Source organism: Rhinolophus ferrumequinum, chromosome 8 (assembly GCF_004115265.2).
Source record: "Rhinolophus ferrumequinum isolate MPI-CBG mRhiFer1 chromosome 8, mRhiFer1_v1.p, whole genome shotgun sequence".
In the NCBI taxonomy this organism is placed as follows: Eukaryota; Metazoa; Chordata; class Mammalia; order Chiroptera; family Rhinolophidae; genus Rhinolophus; species Rhinolophus ferrumequinum.
The window spans coordinates 71,324-89,168 of record NC_046291.1 but is presented as its reverse complement, the minus strand read 5'-3'; the positions used below and the strand labels follow the sequence as shown (position 1 = coordinate 89,168).

The following is a 17,845-nucleotide window of genomic DNA, read 5'->3' as shown; positions in this document are numbered from 1 at the left end:
TAGGGAGCGTTGGGCCTCTCGTGCCCCTGCCTTGTGGGGACAACTGTGTCACTGTGAAGTTTCTGGAACAGCTCCTGGTGCAGGGGTGTGGGTATGTGAGGAAGCGGCTTCCTGTGTGGGCCCTGGTGTACCTGTCTCCTGGCTCCCCTCCCGCTGGACCTGTCGAGAGGTGTGCAAATATGTGTTGTGTGGGACGGTGGCCTGGGAAGTCATATGATGTCCCCTTGTTTCTGGGCAGCGCCCAGAGCCAGCTTCCTGGTTCCGCGGCAGTGGACCTCGGGACAGTGAGAGAGATGAGCCGCAGACGGGTCCGAGGGTGACTGGTGGGAGGGCAGAGCCTGCTGGACCTGGCCACTTGAATTCCCAGCCTCAGAAGCAGATGGCTGGGCTTTGGCTCTGCTCCTGACTCAGGCCTTGGGGTCAGTTCACGTGCTCAGGCCAAAGCCAGGGACCAGAGGGGCTGCTGCCTGACGGGGCCCTCTGTGGGCGGCCATCGGGCTGTCTTGGTGCTCAGTCCCCTGAACCCTGGGCTGGCAAAGGGCTGTGAACGGGATCCCCTCCTGCTGGCCCCTCACCCATTGTCACCCCCACCCTCCTACTTGAGGAAATGCAAGGACTCGCTGCCTCCCCTGCTCCCTTGGGTTTGGCCCAGAGGCCCTCCTCCCCTGTGGGCCATGGCCCCACACCCAGCAGAGCAGGCTGGTATGAGCATGAGCAGGCTGGTCTTTTGGGGTCAGCCCTGCACTCTTTCAGGGTCCCTCACAGGAAGCAGGTGGCAGGGCTGCTTCATCTGGGTGTGCTCCCCCAGCCCCCATCTGAGCTGGGCCCTCGGGGCTCCCACCTCAGCCCGCGTTTCCTGCCCAGATCCTGGGAGCTGAGATCCCAACTGGAGAGCTGTGTTCCTGGGCCCCACCACCTGCCAGTGCAGCGATCACAGCGGTGACGACACTGGTGTGAGCAGCTGGGTGGGAAGGGAGCGTCCCCTTTAAAGCTGGAGTGAGGACCCCCCACCCCACCCCGTGACGTCCAGAAGGAGGAATGCAGAGGGAGCGCCAGATGGGTGCTGCCCACACCTGCGTCAGTGCCACGACCTCGGGCTGCACCCCCAATCGGAGCCCTGGGTGAGCAGGGAGGGGCTGTGTGCCAGCCGAGGATCTCTGATGCCAGAGAGGCCAGGCCTGAGTGTCTCCAGGGTGGGCCTCCCCCGGGGTGGCCTGTGGTGGGCGACACAGCTGTTTTGCATCCAAGCCCCTCATCAAAATGGACGCCTGGGGCCCGAGGGGCGCACTGGAAGTGAGTGGCCATCCTGCCCTGGCTGCAGGGTCTCCCCTGACCGTAGGACAGAGGGCACAGGGAGACATCCATCCCACACGGGGACCACTGCGGGGGCTGAACAAGAAGCCCCCTGCCCTCTCACCAAGCCTGCCACCTCGGGAGGGTTGTCCCAGGACTCAGGCCACCCAAGTGGCACCCATCCCTCCCACTTTCCCCCAGCCTTGGGGTGGGAGGGGGAGGAGGTGGGGTTCACGGGAGTCCAAGATGGGCTCCTGATGGAGGGTAGAAGGACAGGAAGGGGTTGGCATGGCTCCTGGACCCCTGACCCTGTGTGGGGCTGTGAGCTGGAAGCGGGGCTCAGGTGAAGAGACCCGGCTCAGCGCGTGGTTCAGAGTCAGTAAGCCAGGTCTGCGTGCACAGCCCCCTCTAACCCCGCAGATGGGCAGGCAGGAGATGGACCGGCCACAGAGAGGGGCTCTGTTCTTGCTGTTACAGACCAGGCTACACGGCCCCGGGCACCGGGCACCGGGCGCCAAGCACAGTGCTCTCCAGCTCCGGTTGCCACGAAGACGCCATTTGCTCTGGAGAAAGGGCCAAGTCCCCACCACTCCCTAACACTGGCACCCAGCTCCCCACACCTTGGCAGCACCACTGGGTGCCCCGCCTGCTCTGCTCCTGGAGCCGTCACCTTGATTGCACCACCTAGCAGCTGTCGGTGCTGCGTCCACCCTCCTCCATCGCATTCCACTGGCTCCCCTCCCCCACTGGCCCTGTGCTGTCCTGTGGCCTTGTCCACCTGAGAGCCGAGTCCCCCCAGAACCTCCCATTCTTCACGCCCCCTCGGTGTCCTTAGCTGCTGCCTCCTCCTCTCCTGCCCCCCAGGCCCGACCATGGCTGCGGCTGGGCCCTCGGACCCCTTCTGTCCATCGCTGGCGTCTCCTGCAGGCCCATCCGAGGGGCCCTTGGCTTTGGACAGCAGGTGCTGACGTCTCTGGTCTCCACCCAGGCCTCGCCCCTGGACCAGGTGTGAAGCTGCTGGCTTTCTCCACAGGCTTCACAGCCCTGGGCCTGGCCCCTGTCACCATGTGTGCCAAGACCCCAGGACTTGGCCGTGCCTCTGGGCTAGTGGTTCTGAGGCTCTCGTGTTCCCTCAGGTTGGGGCCCTGGGGTGCTTCTCACAAGTGTCTGCACAGCTGTCCTTCCTTCCATGTCCCCTTACCAAGTGTCCTGAGAATCTGACCTTGTGAGGTGCGTCCACGGTCTTAGTTGGTCGGTTCAAAGAAACAAGGATACACTGGCGGTGACCACTGCCCTTAGAACACTGTCTACAGAACTTGGGTACAAAAGCATGATGTCTGGGGTTTCCCATTATTTCAACCCACATTTATAAGGGAAATTTTCAGTAGCTGAGACAAAGGAGCACCTATTTCCTTAACAGTGAAACCAGGGCATGGTTAGATTTACAGAAAACACAATAAATTTGGAGGAAAGTCAACATTTGTAACAACAACAAAGTCTGGGGGGTAGGGGTGGGGCCTCAGCACTTCTGCCCTGGGAGGTCCCCCCACCCCACCCACACCCGGCTCTCCTTTCTGTCTGTAAATGGATGAACAATTGGCCGCCCTCGGTCTGCTTGGTCAGTCACTCAGTCAGAATGGCTGTCTTTTCCCTGTCAGCAGAGTTCGATGCCCTGCGTATGCCCTGTTGACTTAGAGGAATGGCATTTCGAAGCTATAACCATGGCACTTTGCCCTGCCTGGCCTATCTGTCCCACTATGGCTCCCCAAGGCCCCAGGCAGGTGCCTGTATCAGGCCCAGGGAAGGGTGACACCAAGAAAGCAGAGGAAACACCATCCCCTGCTTGATGGGGCTCCCTGACTTGGGGTGGGGACTGATGAGCGCAAGAGAGGTGGGGGCTCTATGGCTGGGACTGGACGGGGACCCCCGGGGACAGACGGGAGGGTTAGGGCCACCCCAGGGCCAGGGGCCATGCCCCCAGTCAGTGAGCACCCTCCTGGGGCACCCTGTCTCCATCTGGAGACCACACCTGTTACCTGGGCTGGGGCTGGAGACTGAAGTAGCACCTCAACCCCCCCAGAAGCTTCTTGGGGTGGCCACTGTGTACCGTTAGTCTGTGCGTCTGAAATGTTCCACAAGGACATGGCACCCCACGAAGGGCTTCCTGTGAAGAGAGCTGTGCCCGGAGGGACCTTGGCTTCATGGCGGCAATGTCCTTCCCCTCGACCTTGGGTTTGGCTGTGTGGCTTCACTGGCCATTGAGACATGAGGGCCTGTGATGTCACAGGATGTGGGTGTGCTCATAGCCGCCCCTCTGTCCTCCGTGAAGAGTGTGTCTGGTGGCTGCTAAGCCAGAACAGACAGCCCACCAGGAACAGGCCGAGGGCAGCACCAGCCTCCCGCAGACCTCTGAGCGTAAGGAGGACGCCCAGCTTCCGAGGGGCATGACGATTTGTCACACAACGTTAGTGAGAGAGTCACCGACTAACACGACCCACCCTGGGAGTCAAGGTGTGACCTCATCTGGGTCTGTGCTTCCTGGATTCTTGGTGAGGCGGCATCTTTCGTTGGCAGTATTCTTTATTTCCTTTCAACCCCCACCCCCATTTTAAAGTGAAATACATGGTGCCTGGCTCCTGCCCTCCCAAAGCAGGACCCGGTCCAGAACCCCCACCGAGGACAGTGGCGGGGCCTCACGCTCTGCCTCCCACCCCCTCTTAGTCCAGGGCTGTCCCGGTGGGTGCAGACGCCCTGCCCTCTGAGCCGTGGCCCCTGGAGTGCCTGCACAAGGACGCGGCAGTGTGCGAAGGCTGCTGGGCTCCTCCCACAGCACCTTTGTCCCCATCCAAGTTCTCAGCCCACCCCCCTTATTTCTATGGCACCCACTACACCAGTCACTGGCCAGGGCAGGGGGCCGCCGATGGCTCACACCAGTCTGGGAACCAAGATGCGGTTGGCACAGAGAGGGAGCCTTGTGGAAAGATGGCTGGATGCTCCCTGGCGAAGAGAGCTGGCGGTGGGCGGTGCCCAGCCCACCGGCTGGGGGCTTTTTGTCCTTTTCTTATGGATTTATCGCTCTGTCAATTGCTGCAAACATTTTCCCATGTCCGTCATCTGTTGTTTGTGTTTGAATTATTTTTATTTCCTGAAGAAAGACATGAACTTTCATGCAGGAAAATCTAAAATTTTTGTTTATTTTCTGTGATGGTGGCGTCTTTTGAAAGTTTTTTTACAGCCCAAGATGTAAGAAATAGCAAACTTTCTCCTAGTATAAAGCAAGCTTTTCAGAAGGAAAAGGAGATGGATAAAAATCCTAGAATTTGGGGTGATATTTTCCTTATTCCTCCTCACAGCTGTTGACTGACTCTCAATCTTCATTTGACACAACGGTATTTGTGTCCAGTTCTGAGTTCTGGATCCAGAGGCCCTGGACGCTGTCCATGGCTGCCCCGGCCCACCCTGGCCTCGGGGGCGGGGCAGGATGAGCAGGTGTGGTTGGTGAGATGGGCCAGGAGCAGAGGCCGGGAGTGGAGACTGAGGAAGAAGCTGGCTCCCTGTCCAGCTCCATTGGGCCCCAGGGAAGGCCCAAGGCAGGCACTCAGCTTTAATCCCTTCAATTGGGGCGAGGCTGGAGGGCGTGGCCTCACACCTGAGCAGGCAGGTGAGCACTGGGGAGTCAAGATCATTCCCTGCAGGGAGCCACATCCAGCGTGTGCCTGGGGCTGCCAGCAGCAGTGAGCCTGGACCACCATGCTGTCCTCTCTGGGTGGCACACAGAGGTAAGGCAGGCGACAAAGTGCTTCGTTAATCCTCAGACATTCTGAGAACCTGCAGGAAGGAGCTGTTCTGTGTTTATCTTTGAGAGGAAGTCACCATGGGTTTGGGGCTATTTCCCACTAACACTTCCCTGAACTCACCCACCCCCCACCTCTGGTCCTGGGCTTCTGGGGGACACGGGGCTCAGGGGCAAGGAGAGGACGATTTGGTGTTTGAGCTAAAGCCCTTGGTGGCTGGCTGCTGGGGACCTGAGCGCTCCTGGCCTCAGTCCTGCAGCCACGTCCCTGTGGCCAGTCCCTGTGTTTGCAGCCACCCTCCAGAGAGCTTCCTGGAGCTGGTTGAGTCCCCTGACATTCATCAGGGCCAGTTACCTGAGTGTGCATTTCAGGATGCTCGCTGGGGGGCCTGAGTGACAGAGTGAGCCCTCTTTCACGGAATCCGGGCACCCCTGCCTGCCAACTCTGGCAACAAATGACTATTTCCCCTTTCGATTCTCAGGCTTCGAAGTTGGGAGGGAGGTGGGTGTGGTCTGCAGATGCTTCGCATTTCACTTCTCTGCCTCACCCTGAACGCTTCTGGGAGATTCTAGCGTCTCTGGGTGCCCTCCTTTAGACACCCCCATCCCTCCCCGTGGGACCCAGGGTGGGCATGACCAACCTCTTTGAAGACGGGAGAGGACGGTACCACGCGGGTCTGGCCGACATGGGGGAGGGTCCTGGGTGACCCCTCCTCATGGATGTGGATGTTGTCACCACACTGTGAGGGGGAGGCATGAAGCCAGGGGGTGGGGAGCCGAGCCCGGGTTTCACTGGCTTCCCCCGCCCTCTGTGCACATAGAAAGCAAGGGGCCAAGTGGGAACCCCAGGGCATGGGTTGCCCAGTGGGACAGCAGGATGGCTGTTATGACACAAGACCAGGATGTTGGCCGCTCTCGGCTTCTCAGGTTACAGGTTCAGCTCCAAGACCTTGAAGGAATAGGCTCCTGAGTCTCTTCAGCCACAACCCTAATGGCACTGACCACCCAGAAGCTCTTGTTTATGTTCCTTCAACTGGAAACATTTGCAGGCTCTTCTGGCTTGTCACAGCTTGCTTGTTGACAGGCAGAATGAGCCATGGCCCTGGGGACAGAGGGACAACTGTGAGCAGGCTCAGTGGGTAGGCATGTCAGGGAGCCATGAGGACGAGCAACTGTGGGAAGGGTGGCCGGGTGGGGGACCCAGTGGCCCTGGGTGGAGACTACCCAGGTGAGGTGTGGCGTCTCGGTGAGCCTCCTGGCCTGAGATGGTTTCAGGCACAAACCCTCCTCAGCTGTCTCGTGGTTCTGGGCGTCCCTGATCTGGGGGCATCTCCCCAGAATCCGGTGACTGCTGGCGACCCCAGAGCAAGGCTGTGGAGTTGCTGACTGTGTGGCAGCTCTTGGAAGTGCATGTAAATGTCTGAGTCCTGCCCTCCGGACAGGACCTCTGGAAACCTGAGTTTCTGGTGGTTTGAGGCTCAGCTAAGTGGGGAGCAAACAACCTGTGCGAGTGCTGAGCCCTGAAGAGTTGCACCTGAGGGGACTGTGTGACCTGTGGGGACTGTGTGACCTGTGGGGACTGTGTGACCTATGAGGACTGTGTGACCTGAGGGACTGTGTGACCTGAGGAGAATGTGTGACCTGTGAGGACTGTGTGACCTGAGGGGACTGTGTGACCTGAGGGGACTGTGTGACCTGAGGAACTGTGTGACCTGTGAAGTACTGTGTGCCTGTGAGGACTGTGACCTGTGAGGACTGTGTGACCTGTGAGGTACTGTGTGACCTGTGAGGACTGTGTGACCTGTGAGGACTGTGTGACCTGTGAGGACTCTGTGACCTGAGGGGACTGTGTGACCTGAGGGACTGTTTGACCTGTGAGGACTGTGTGACCTGTGAGGACTGTGTGACCTGAGGGGACATTGTGACCTGTGAGGACTGTGTGACCTGTGAGGTACTGTGTGACCTGTGAGGACTGTGTGACCTGTGAGGACTGTGTGACCTGTGAGGTACTGTGTGACCTGTGAGGACTGTGTGACCTGTGAGGACTGTGTGACCTGAGGGGACATTGTGACCTGTGAGGTACTGTGTGACCTGTGAGGACTGTGTGACCTGAGGGACTGTGTGACCTGTGAGGACTGTGTGACCTGAGGACTGTGTGACCTGTGAGGTACTGTGTGACCTGTGAGGACTGTGTACCTTGAGGACTGTGTGACCTGAGGGACTGTGTGACCTGAGGGACTGTGTGACTTGTGAGGACTGTGTGACCTGTGAGGACTGTGTGACCTGTGAGGACTGAGTGACCTGTGAGGACTGTGTGACCTGTGAGGTACTGTGTGACCTGTGAGGACTGTGTGACCTGTGAGGACTGTGTGACCTGAGGGGACATTGTGACCTGTGAGGTACTGTGTGACCTGTGAGGACTGTGTGACCTGAGGGGACTGTGTGACCTGAGGGGACTGTGTGACCTGAGGAACTGTGTGACCTGTGAAGTACTGTGTGCCTGTGAGGACTGTGACCTGTGAGGACTGTGTGACCTGTGAGGTACTGTGTGACCTGTGAGGACTGTGTGACCTGTGAGGACTGTGTGACCTGTGAGGACTCTGTGACCTGAGGGGACTGTGTGACCTGAGGGACTGTTTGACCTGTGAGGACTGTGTGACCTGTGAGGACTGTGTGACCTGAGGGGACATTGTGACCTGTGAGGACTGTGTGACCTGTGAGGTACTGTGTGACCTGTGAGGACTGTGTGACCTGTGAGGACTGTGTGACCTGTGAGGACTCTGTGACCTGAGGGGACTGTGTGACCTGAGGGACTGTGTGACCTGTGAGGACTGTGTGACCTGTGAGGACTGTGTGACCTGAGGGCACATTGTGACCTGTGAGGACTGTGTGACCTGTGAGGACTGAGTGACCTGTGAGGACTGTGTGACCTGTGAGGTACTGTGTGACCTGTGAGGACTGTGTGACCTGTGAGGACTGTGTGACCTGAGGGGACATTGTGACCTGTGAGGTACTGTGTGACCTGTGAGGACTGTGTGACCTGAGGGACTGTGTGACCTGTGAGGACTGTGTGACCTGAGGACTGTGTGACCTGTGAGGTACTGTGTGACCTGTGAGGACTGTGTACCTGTGAGGACTGTGTGACCTGAGGGACTGTGTGACCTGAGGGACTGTGTGACTTGTGAGGACTGTGTGACCTGTGAGGACTGTGTGACCTGAGGACTGTGTGACCTGTGAGGTACTGTGTGACCTGTGAGGACTGTGTACCTGTGAGGACTGTGTGACCTGAGGGACTGTGTGACCTGAGGGACTGTGTGACTTGTGAGGACTGTGTGACCTGTGAGGTACTGTGTGACCTGTGAGGACTGTGACCTGTGAGGTACTATGTGACCTGTGAGGTACTGTGTGACCTGTGAGGACTGTGTGACCTGTGAGGACTGTGTGAACTGAGGGACTGTGTGACCTGTGAGGTACTGTGTGACCTGTGAGGACTGTGTGACCTGAGGGACTGTGTGACCTGAGGGGACTGTGTGACCTGTGAGGACTGTGTGACCTGTGAGGACTGTGTGACCTGTGAGGTACTGTGTGACCTGTGAGGACTGTGTGACCTGAGGGGACTGTGTGACCTGAGGGACTGTGTGACCTGAGGGGACTGTGTGACCTGAGGGACTGTGTGACCTGTGAGACCTGTGTGACCTGAGGGGACTGTGTGACCTGTGGGGACTGTGTGACCTGAGGGACTGTGTGACCTGAGGGGACTGTGTGACCTGAGGGGACTGTGTGACCTGAGGGGACTCTGACCTGTGAGGTACTGTGTGACCTGTGGTTACTGTGTGACCTGTGAGGTACTGTGTGACCTGAGGGGACTGTGTGACCTGTGAGGTACTGTGTGACCTGTGAGGACTGTGTGACCTGAGGGACTGTGTGACCTGAGGGGACTGTGTGACCTGAGGGACTGTGTGACCTGTGAGGACTGTGTGACCTGAGGGTACTGTGTGACCTGTGAGGACTGTGTGACTTGTGAGGTACTGTGTGACCTGTGAGGACTGTGTGACCTGAGGGGACTGTGTGACCTGAGGGGACTGTGTGACCTGTGAGGACTGTGTGACCTGTGAGGACTGTGTGACCTGAGGGGACTGTGTGACCTGAGGGACTGTGTGACCTGAGGGGACTGTGTGACCTGTGAGGTACTGTGTGACCTGTGAGGACTGTGTGACCTGAGGGACTGTGTGACCTGAGGGGACTGTGTGACCTGAGGGACTGTGTGACCTGTGAGGACTGTGTGACCTGTGAGGACTGTGTGACCTGAGGGACTGTGTGACCTGAGGGGACTGTGTGACCTGTGAGGTACTGTGTGCGTGGCTACGTCCTGACCATGAGAGGACCCCATTCGCTGATTAGGCAGCAGAACTTTCACTCCCCTGCTGGCGGGGACACTGGGACTTCCCTGGGTGACTGAGGCATTAGGAGTCCAGGATGCTGGCACCTGTGGAGCCGAAGGAGGGGCCGGCATGCCCACAGCTCTCAGTCTCTGTTCTGAATTTATTTCCATCTGTTCTATGTTCTTTTCTATTCTGAATCTATTGTATATTTGCTCTATCCCAGGTATTTGTATTCTATCCCAGGCCTCTCTACTCTCTCTGCTCCATTCCACTCTATTCTACTCCATATTTATTCCACTCTGTTCTATAAAATCGCCATCTGCGACCCCGGCCTTGGTGGTGAGACCCACCAAACTGACTTCACAGCAAACAGCGTGCAGCTCACCGCTAGAGCGCCATCTCGCTGCTCAGCACGAAGCCGCGGCATTTGGGAAAAGCGTGGAGGGGACACAGGCCGTCCTGGGCTCGACTCGCATCGGCAATCTGTATAACGATGCCCCTGAGACCTGGCCGCTCAGGATAAGTGCTCCCCCACAGCCCTGTCCGGCACCCCCAGCGGCTGCGTTTAGCTGGACAGGTCCAGACCGCCTCACACTCACTTTCGGCTGGGCCGCTCTACTACTGAGACAACAGCTTCCTTGGGTGGCCATGTTGGGCGGTGTTTCAGGGCAGCAGAGGTAGAAGCGGCAGGATTCTTAATCACACAGCATCACTCCTGGCACATTCTGTTGGTCAAAGCAAGGCCCCGTCATTCCCAATTCAACAGGTGGTGAGATGGGTGGCATCTTGCTGGGAGCAGGGGTGGCAGGTAGTCGGTAGGTGCTGGGACAGGCATCTGTGGCCACGTTTCTCTTCTGTCATGTCCCGCAGGAGGTGACGACTCTAGAAGACTAGAAGAAGCCCCTGGGTGGAGCGTGGCCCACACTCCTTCCCTCTGTTATTTGGAGGCTGTTGGGTTTGGACGTCCAGCACTCCCTCCCTGCTTGTTTTTGGTTTGGCCTATATATGATGGCCTCCACCCTGACACTGATGGAGTCTTCAGTGCTGGGAGCTGCTCCTGGCCTTGGGGAGACCTGTTCCCAGCCTAGTCCTGATCCCACTGTGGGGGGCACTGGGGCCAGCTCCTAACTCCTCTTCCTCAGACCAGTGAGCCAGGGAAGGGCCTGGGGTGCCTGGCTTCCTGAGGGTGCAGCCTTTCTGGCCAAGTGCTTGTCTGTGGTGCAGGAACCCAGAGCGACTGTTCAGTCTCGTCCTTGGCCCCTGCTAATTAAATGTTGCTTCTGCACATACATCCTTCGTTTGTCTTCATGCCCTATAGTGTACTTGGGGCTCAGTAAGGACCAGGTGAAGGGAAGATACATGGCTGGATGAGTAGTGACCGCTGTTTGGGGAGGAAGGCTTTATTTGATGACTTTGGATCCTACACATGAGTCCTGGGTTGGGGCCCTGGATCAGCTGAGGGAGAATTCGTTCTGAAAAAGTGATGTCTGCAGACGACATCACGGTCCTAACTGGGCAGGTGCAAAGAACTGAAACATCACATTGCCTCAAGGAGAGAGGGGTTATTGTAGGTTGAAACAGGTGGTTAGCAAGTAAAATCTTATTAAATGCCTCTGCAAGGGGCCAGCAAACCCGCAGTATTTGTGGAAGGGAGATTTATCATGGAACAAAGTGATGCCTGGGTAGGACGGTGAGTAGACACCAGACTGGTTAGCATTCGCCGCAGGCTTATCTAACAAGGGTTAGATTCTCATTACACGGGGCCAAAAACTGCCCTGGTCCCATGTGCAGTCAGGGATGACAAACTGCTTCCCTGGAGGTGTCTTGGAGCTCAGCGGAAGTGGCTGCAGTGCAGGAACCCCATGACCACAGTGTGGCTTTGTAGAAGTGCACCCCTTTGAGGTTTGGAAAACCTGTCCCTTCTCACTGGGATGTGGGTGACTGGGTCCCCTCCTGCACCCTTGCTGCTGTCCCCACCTGCCCCACTTGGTCCTTTGCTGCAGCCTACAGGCTGGTGGCTGATTCCAGCGGACACGGGCGATCTCTCCAGGCAGGCCCCACCCTGGGTGTAAGCATATTTGATGAGTGCATTGCTGTTCCAATGCTTATTAAGGCTTAACCAGTCCCACTTTGGCTGCTGGGAGCCTCTCTGAGGTGGGTCCCGAGTTCTTGTCGCAAGGACTCAGGGGGGTATTAAGGAGAAAATTACTTGTTGGAAGAGGGTAGATTATGTTGGGGAAAACTCTTCTCACATCAGCCTGCAGGGCCTGGAAATGCAGGTGTAGTAGAAGCTGAGGGATGGGGACAGGGACAGCACGCGCCAGCTGGCGACGTAGCTTTGACTGCGTATGCGCCGTGTGGATCCAGCAGGGAGTCATTATGTGTGCTCTGGTCCTGCCATCCTGTGTCTTTGAGACCAGGCTCGGTGGAAGAAAGGAGACAGAAGGAGGAGAAGGAGGTTTGTGGAAGAAGCTGCAGTCTTGAGTCGGAACTGGACATGGCAGTGCACACTCACGAGGGAGCCTGCCTTTCTGTGTCGAGCCGAGTGAGCACCCCAGACCCAGATTATGTTATGATCCTACCAGCAGGACCAGGACTTCCTGAAAATGTGGCTGGTTCCTGGTCTGGAGCATCCTGTATACCAGACAGCAGGGATGCTGCCAATACCAGATTCTAGAGTGAACAGGTGACAAGCAGAGTGGTAAAGGGACTGGATACGAAGGTCCGACAATTAAGTTTGCAAACGCATATTGGAAAGAGTGCTACATACCTCATTGCTGAATATCACTACAGTCACCTTCGAAGTACTCCCCTTGGGAAGATATGCACCGACGCCAGTGCCTAGTCCGCCCTTCAAAGCAATTTTGGAACTCTTTTCTGGAATGGCCATCAGAGCTGTCATCATATTACCCTTGATGTCCTGAATGTCATCAAAATGTCTTCCTTTCTATATTTCCTTTATCTTCGTTCAGGTAAAGAAAGAAGTCATTGGGGGCCAGATCAGGTGTGTAGGGAGGGTGTTCCAATGCAGTTATTTGTTTACTGGTTAAAAACTCCCTCACAGACAGTGCTGTGTTAACTGGTGTGTTGTCGTGATGCAAGAGCCATGAATTGTTGGCGAAAAGTTCAGGTCGTGTAACTTTTTCACGCAGCCTTTTCAGCACTTCCACATAGTAAACGTGGTTAACTGTTTGTCCAGTTGGTACAAATTCATAATGAAGAATCCCTCTGATATCAAAAAAGGTTAGCAACAGCGTTGCAACAAGTTTGCTAACTTAATTGTCAGACATCATTTAATGTACATTAAAAAAAATGTTTTTCTGCCCTAGTGATAAGCAGGAAGAACTGAAACTTGGATAAATATTTCATTTACAACTGCACAAAAACTAGCATATCAAGACAAGCGAGGCACAGGACCTGCTGGGAAAGCAACATTGTAACGCAGCCCTGTGTCTCCATCCTACCAGCGCCCTTGTTTCCTTCCTGGGGCAAATCTTCAGGGCTTCTGGCATCCATCCCAGTCCCCCTTCCCACGATGGCGCTGCTCTGTCCTGACCTGGTTCTTTCCACCGGAGATAATTTGCTGCATGTGCCTTGGCTCTCCCAGCCCTCCAGGGGGTTTCCCCACCTGCTCCCTATGGGAGGACACTGATGTCTGTTTCCTTCTGATTAGTACCTGGCGGTGGCAGTGTTGCCTAATGGTTAATGCGGCCCGGGGCCCCAGGGCTCTTCTGCAGCATGTGACCTCCCTGTGCCCAGTGGGCAACAGCAACCCACTGGGACTCCATGGGGTAGAGCACATTGGGTGCCAACATAAGGAAACACGTGGTGACTACAGGAGTACAGGATGAGTCCCTGGACACATCCTCACGGGGCAAAGGAAGCTCTGTGCATTTTAACTCCGCGGTCTTGAGAGCTGGTGTCCGTCAGAACACCAGTGACAGACACTGAGGGACAGCCCTACTCCATGGGGCACCCTGTCCCAGCCCTGTCGCTTCCCTGATATAGGCACAGTGTTTCCCTTGGGTGTCCAGCCTAGGACCTTTGCTGTACTCCACCTGCTGACTTCCTGGCACACAAGCAAGCCCTCCAAGAGTCCCCCTTTGTGGGGACCCTCCCGTCTGATGGCCAGGACATGCCATCTCTCAGTCCTCTCCTCTGATGTGCCCCTGGGGTGTGAGCTCCCAGGGAACCTGACCTGCTCTTGCCTCTGCTCCGACTCCCAGGGATTGAGTCTGCCTCTCAGCTTCTCCTGGGTCGGGGGCTGAGAGGGTGTGTAGTCTGATTATTCGTGCCCCCACAGGCTGGCACAGAATAGGTGTTTGATAGGAGCTGTCACATGGATGATGGTGGGGCAAGGTGGGGTGGGATGGGTGGCGTCAGGCCATCCCATGCCCGACTGGGGGCCGACGTGTTCTCCTGTCTGCAGGTGCTTTTGGGCTATCGTCCTCTTGGCCCTGATCCTGTTTCTGCTGGCTGGCCTCCTGCATGTGGATGTCACGATGTTTTCACCGTGAGTGTTGCACTGGGTTTTGGTCTGGGCACTGCTCCCCTCCAAACCAGTACCAGGGCCCCCAGCCTGCCCCCCTCGGGGTGGCCAGTGACTAGGATGGGTCACACGTCCCCTCCTTAAGAGGAGGGCTGGACCCTTCCTTTGGGGGACGTATTAGCTTCCTGGGACCTTCCTGTGGGCAGTGAGGAGATCTCTGAGAGGGTGGGGACTTGGCCCAGGCTGGAGGTGTCTCGGGTAAAGCTGCTGTGGGCAGAGGGTGACCAGGTACTAGGAGACGGGGGGGGCCCATAGTGGGTCAGGGGAGGTCAGCACCCCTGTTCCCCTGCCTGCCGGTGGTACGTCCTCTGTGAAGGGCATGGGCCACAGGATGGCCACACAGGCCCAGCACCTTAGCCTGGCTGCTGGGAGAGTCTTGAGGCCCCAGGCCACCTTCCCCTGCCCCCACCCCACCCCTCTGGTTGGATCTCCACGGGAGATTGGGGAGTGCAAAAGACCCCTGGGTCTCTTTGCCACCCCCTCCTCACCATTGTCCCCAGGGCCAGCGTAGACTACAGAAAATAGCATTCAGTGAATACGGGTTTGTGACAGTGGCCTTTTCTATGAGGAAAATAAAAGGATTTAAAATTCTTAAACACTTAATGCCTGTCAGAAAAAGGATCATCTTCCAATAACACTTAATTTTGCATTTCAAAAACAATGCCCAGCATTTTGGACCCTGTTTCCTACCATCCTGGGTCATCTTTACTGGCCTTGCTTTGGGGACCTGCATAGAGCAGGGTGGGCACCTACTGCTCCAATCTGGAGTCCACAGCTGGGTGGGTGCTATCATGAGATCACAGAAGTGGGCACCAGCATCCACCTGGGCCCTGCAGTCAGGTTGGCCAGTCCTGATTTGAAGGGTCAGCCAAGAAATGCCAGATGTGTGGCCCAGGTTACATGCCAGAGGCCTTGGGAACCACGCAGGAAGTTGGGAGGCTGAAGGGGGTGCCAGGGTCTGGGGGCCCAGTCTGATATGTGGGGGCAGATGGTGCAGCCACTTAGAAAGAATTGTGTCTGTGCCAGTGGGTCCTCGGGGGCTGCAGGTTTGGGGTTCTCTAGGTTAGGGGGAGCACAGAAGTGGGGCTGGGGGTTATAGGGTTGGGGTGTCACCAGTATGGGGAGTGCAGGTTGGGGGATCTTGGATTGGGGGAATCATAGTGATAGAAGAGAGTTTCGGGGTCTCCAGGTTGAGGGGATTGCTGGGTTGGGGGTCATGCAGTTGGGGGAGCAAGTTGTGGGGGTGCTGGGTCGGGGTGTCTCAGACTGCGGGTTGGTGGGGACAGGGGAGGGGCTCCGTCACTAACAGTGGCTGGCTGTGCTGTCCTCCCAGCTTGTTTGGGGACCAGGCTGAGGGGCCACCCATCACCAACGTCATGTTTCTCAAGACGCACAAGACCGCCAGCAGCTCGGTGCTGAACATGCTCTTCCGATTTGTGGAGACACGCAACCTGTCGGTGGCGCTGCCCGCTGGCTCACGCGTCCACCTGGGTTACCCCTGGCTCTTCCTGGCGCACTATGTGGAGGGCGTGAAGCAGGACGGCGCCCAGCAGCGCTTCAATGTCATGTGCAACCATTTGAGGTTTAATCTGCCTGAGGTGCGGCTGGGGCTGGGACCTCAGTGTGGGGGCAAGGGAGAGTGGTGAGGGGGTGGGGCTCAACCCCAGGGCCCACCTTTGACTTTGCGGTGTGACCGTGGGGGAGGTATCAAGGCCTGGAAGCTGCAGAGACTAAGGCTGGGGGTTGTGTGCAGGGATCTGGCAGGAGGGGGCTGGTAGAGGCCCCTTGGAACACCCTGCCAGCCCCCCACCCCTTCACACCCCACTGCCAGTTGCCAATCATTGCTTTTGGAATCTGAAGCAGGCGCCCTCACAGCCTGCCACCCTCTCCCTCTTCTTCTCCAGCCTCCTTTTGGTTCCCAAACCTGCCCAGTTTTTCCCACCCCAGGACCTTTGCACTTGCTGTCCCCTTTGGTGGGGAAGCTCTTCACATCTCCTCCTGGGGTCATTTGGGTCTCAGCTTAGAGGTCACCTCCTCTTGGGGGGCTTCCCTGACCTCCCATCCAGGAGAAAGAGGAGCAAGGAGAGGGAATTTGGGGGAGGGGTGTGGCTGTTTCAGGTGATTTGGATCATTGTGGACAGTCGTGGAGGGTGGTTGTCAGGGCAGCCAGGTGGCCTGGACATGATGCAGGGAGATCACGTGGGAGAGGTGGTGGGCAGGTCCAGGTGTGCTGTGGGGTGGGGGCGGGGGAGAAGAGACCACCTGACCCGTGGGCTGCCCCCAAGGAGCCCTGAGTGGCAGCAGGCCTTGTTTTGTCTCCACACAGGTGCAGAAAGTCATGCCCAACGACACTTTCTACTTTTCCATCCTCAGAAACCCTGTCTTCCAGCTGGAGTCTTCCTTCATCTATTACAAAGACTACGTCCCCGCCTTCAGGAACGCCGAGAACCTGGACGCCTTCCTGGCCTCCCCGCTCACCTATTACAACCAGAGTCTGAGCCTGCGAAACGCCTACGCCAAGAACAACATGTGGTTCGACCTCGGCTATGACCACAACGCGCCCGCGGAGGAGAACTACGTGCGCGCGCGCCTGGCGGAGGTGGAGCGGCGCTTTCAGCTGGTGCTCATGGCCGAGTACTTCGACGAGTCCATGGTGCTGCTGCGGCGCCGGCTGCGCTGGCGGCTGGACGACGTCGTGTCCTTCAGGCTCAACGCGCGCAGCCAGCGCAGTGTCACCAGTCTGACGCCCGAGGGCCAGGAGCGCGCCAAGCGCTGGTGCGCCTTGGACTGGCGCCTCTACCAGCACTTTAACCGCACCTTCTGGGCCCAGGTGCACGCAGAGCTGAGTCCTCTGCGCCTGCGCGTGGAGGTGGCACGTCTGCGGGCGCGGCGGCGTGAGCTCATGGCCCTGTGCCTGCAGGACGGCGGGCCCAAGGACAAGAAGCAGATCACTGACCTCCACCTGCGCCCCTACCAGTCGGGCAAGGCCGACATCCTGGGCTACAACCTCCGGCAGGGCCTGGACAACCAGACGCTGCAGGTGTGCCAGAGGATGGTCACGCCGGAGCTGCAGTACATGGCCCGTCTGTACGCCCAGCGGTTCCCGGAAAAGCCCCCCAAGGACATCTCCTTCCTGGAGGCCTGACTGTTGGCAGCCCGTCTGCTGTCATCCTGGGAGGCCTGGGGCATGGCCTCAGGCTCGGAGCAGGGCTCCTGGGGCATCTGGAGAGCCAGGCCCTGCCAGACTGTGGGTCTTATGGGTGAAAATGCCTATGAAGAGAACTACCCGTGACTCACCCTCTTGGTGAGGGTCCCAAATCTAGGTCAGTAAGCACACATGACGTGTGAGGATGTGAATCTATTCACCAAATAGAAAAGTCTCACAAGGTAGGAAAGTGAGAGTGACCATTAATGACGTCAACACACCACCTGTCAGGGGGGCATGTATGGACACACCGCCGGTCAGGAGTGCAGGAGCCCAGGGAGTGGCTGGCTGTCGTGCGGAGCGGCCTGCGGGGTCTCTGGTCCCGCTCCCCACACAAGAACGCAGGATATGGCTAGGCCAAAAAGGAACACCCACGGAGCCATAGGTAGGGGAGTCATACTACTATGGTCTCACTGGAGGCAGGGTTTACACGACGTGCGACCTGCTGTCCGCTTTGCTACCAACCGACCGACTCTCCTCCACTCTCCTTCAGTCTCCTCCTCTCTCCTCGACTTCCCTCCGTAGCCACGGCAGTTATATTAGTGGCCAATGGGTCAATGGTTACAGCTGACAGCCAACCAGCCACAGCTGATGGCTATCTACTACCTGAGCCAGCACCTTTC

The 17,845-nt window shown here is 57.5% G+C and overlaps 1 protein-coding gene across 1 annotated transcript; it reads left to right on the top strand.

The window, feature by feature from the left end:
* The first annotated feature begins 4,955 nt into the window (after window positions 1-4,955).
* On the top strand, window positions 4,956-17,522 carry GAL3ST2 (galactose-3-O-sulfotransferase 2). The gene is made up of 4 exons (XM_033112460.1): window positions 4,956-5,072; window positions 13,898-13,981; window positions 15,351-15,615; window positions 16,344-17,522. Exons 1-4 carry the CDS (start codon window positions 5,044-5,046, stop codon window positions 17,160-17,162), a joined length of 1,197 nt encoding a protein of 398 aa, XP_032968351.1. The 5' UTR covers window positions 4,956-5,043; the 3' UTR covers window positions 17,163-17,522.
* Window positions 17,523-17,845: the final 323 nt, after the last annotated feature.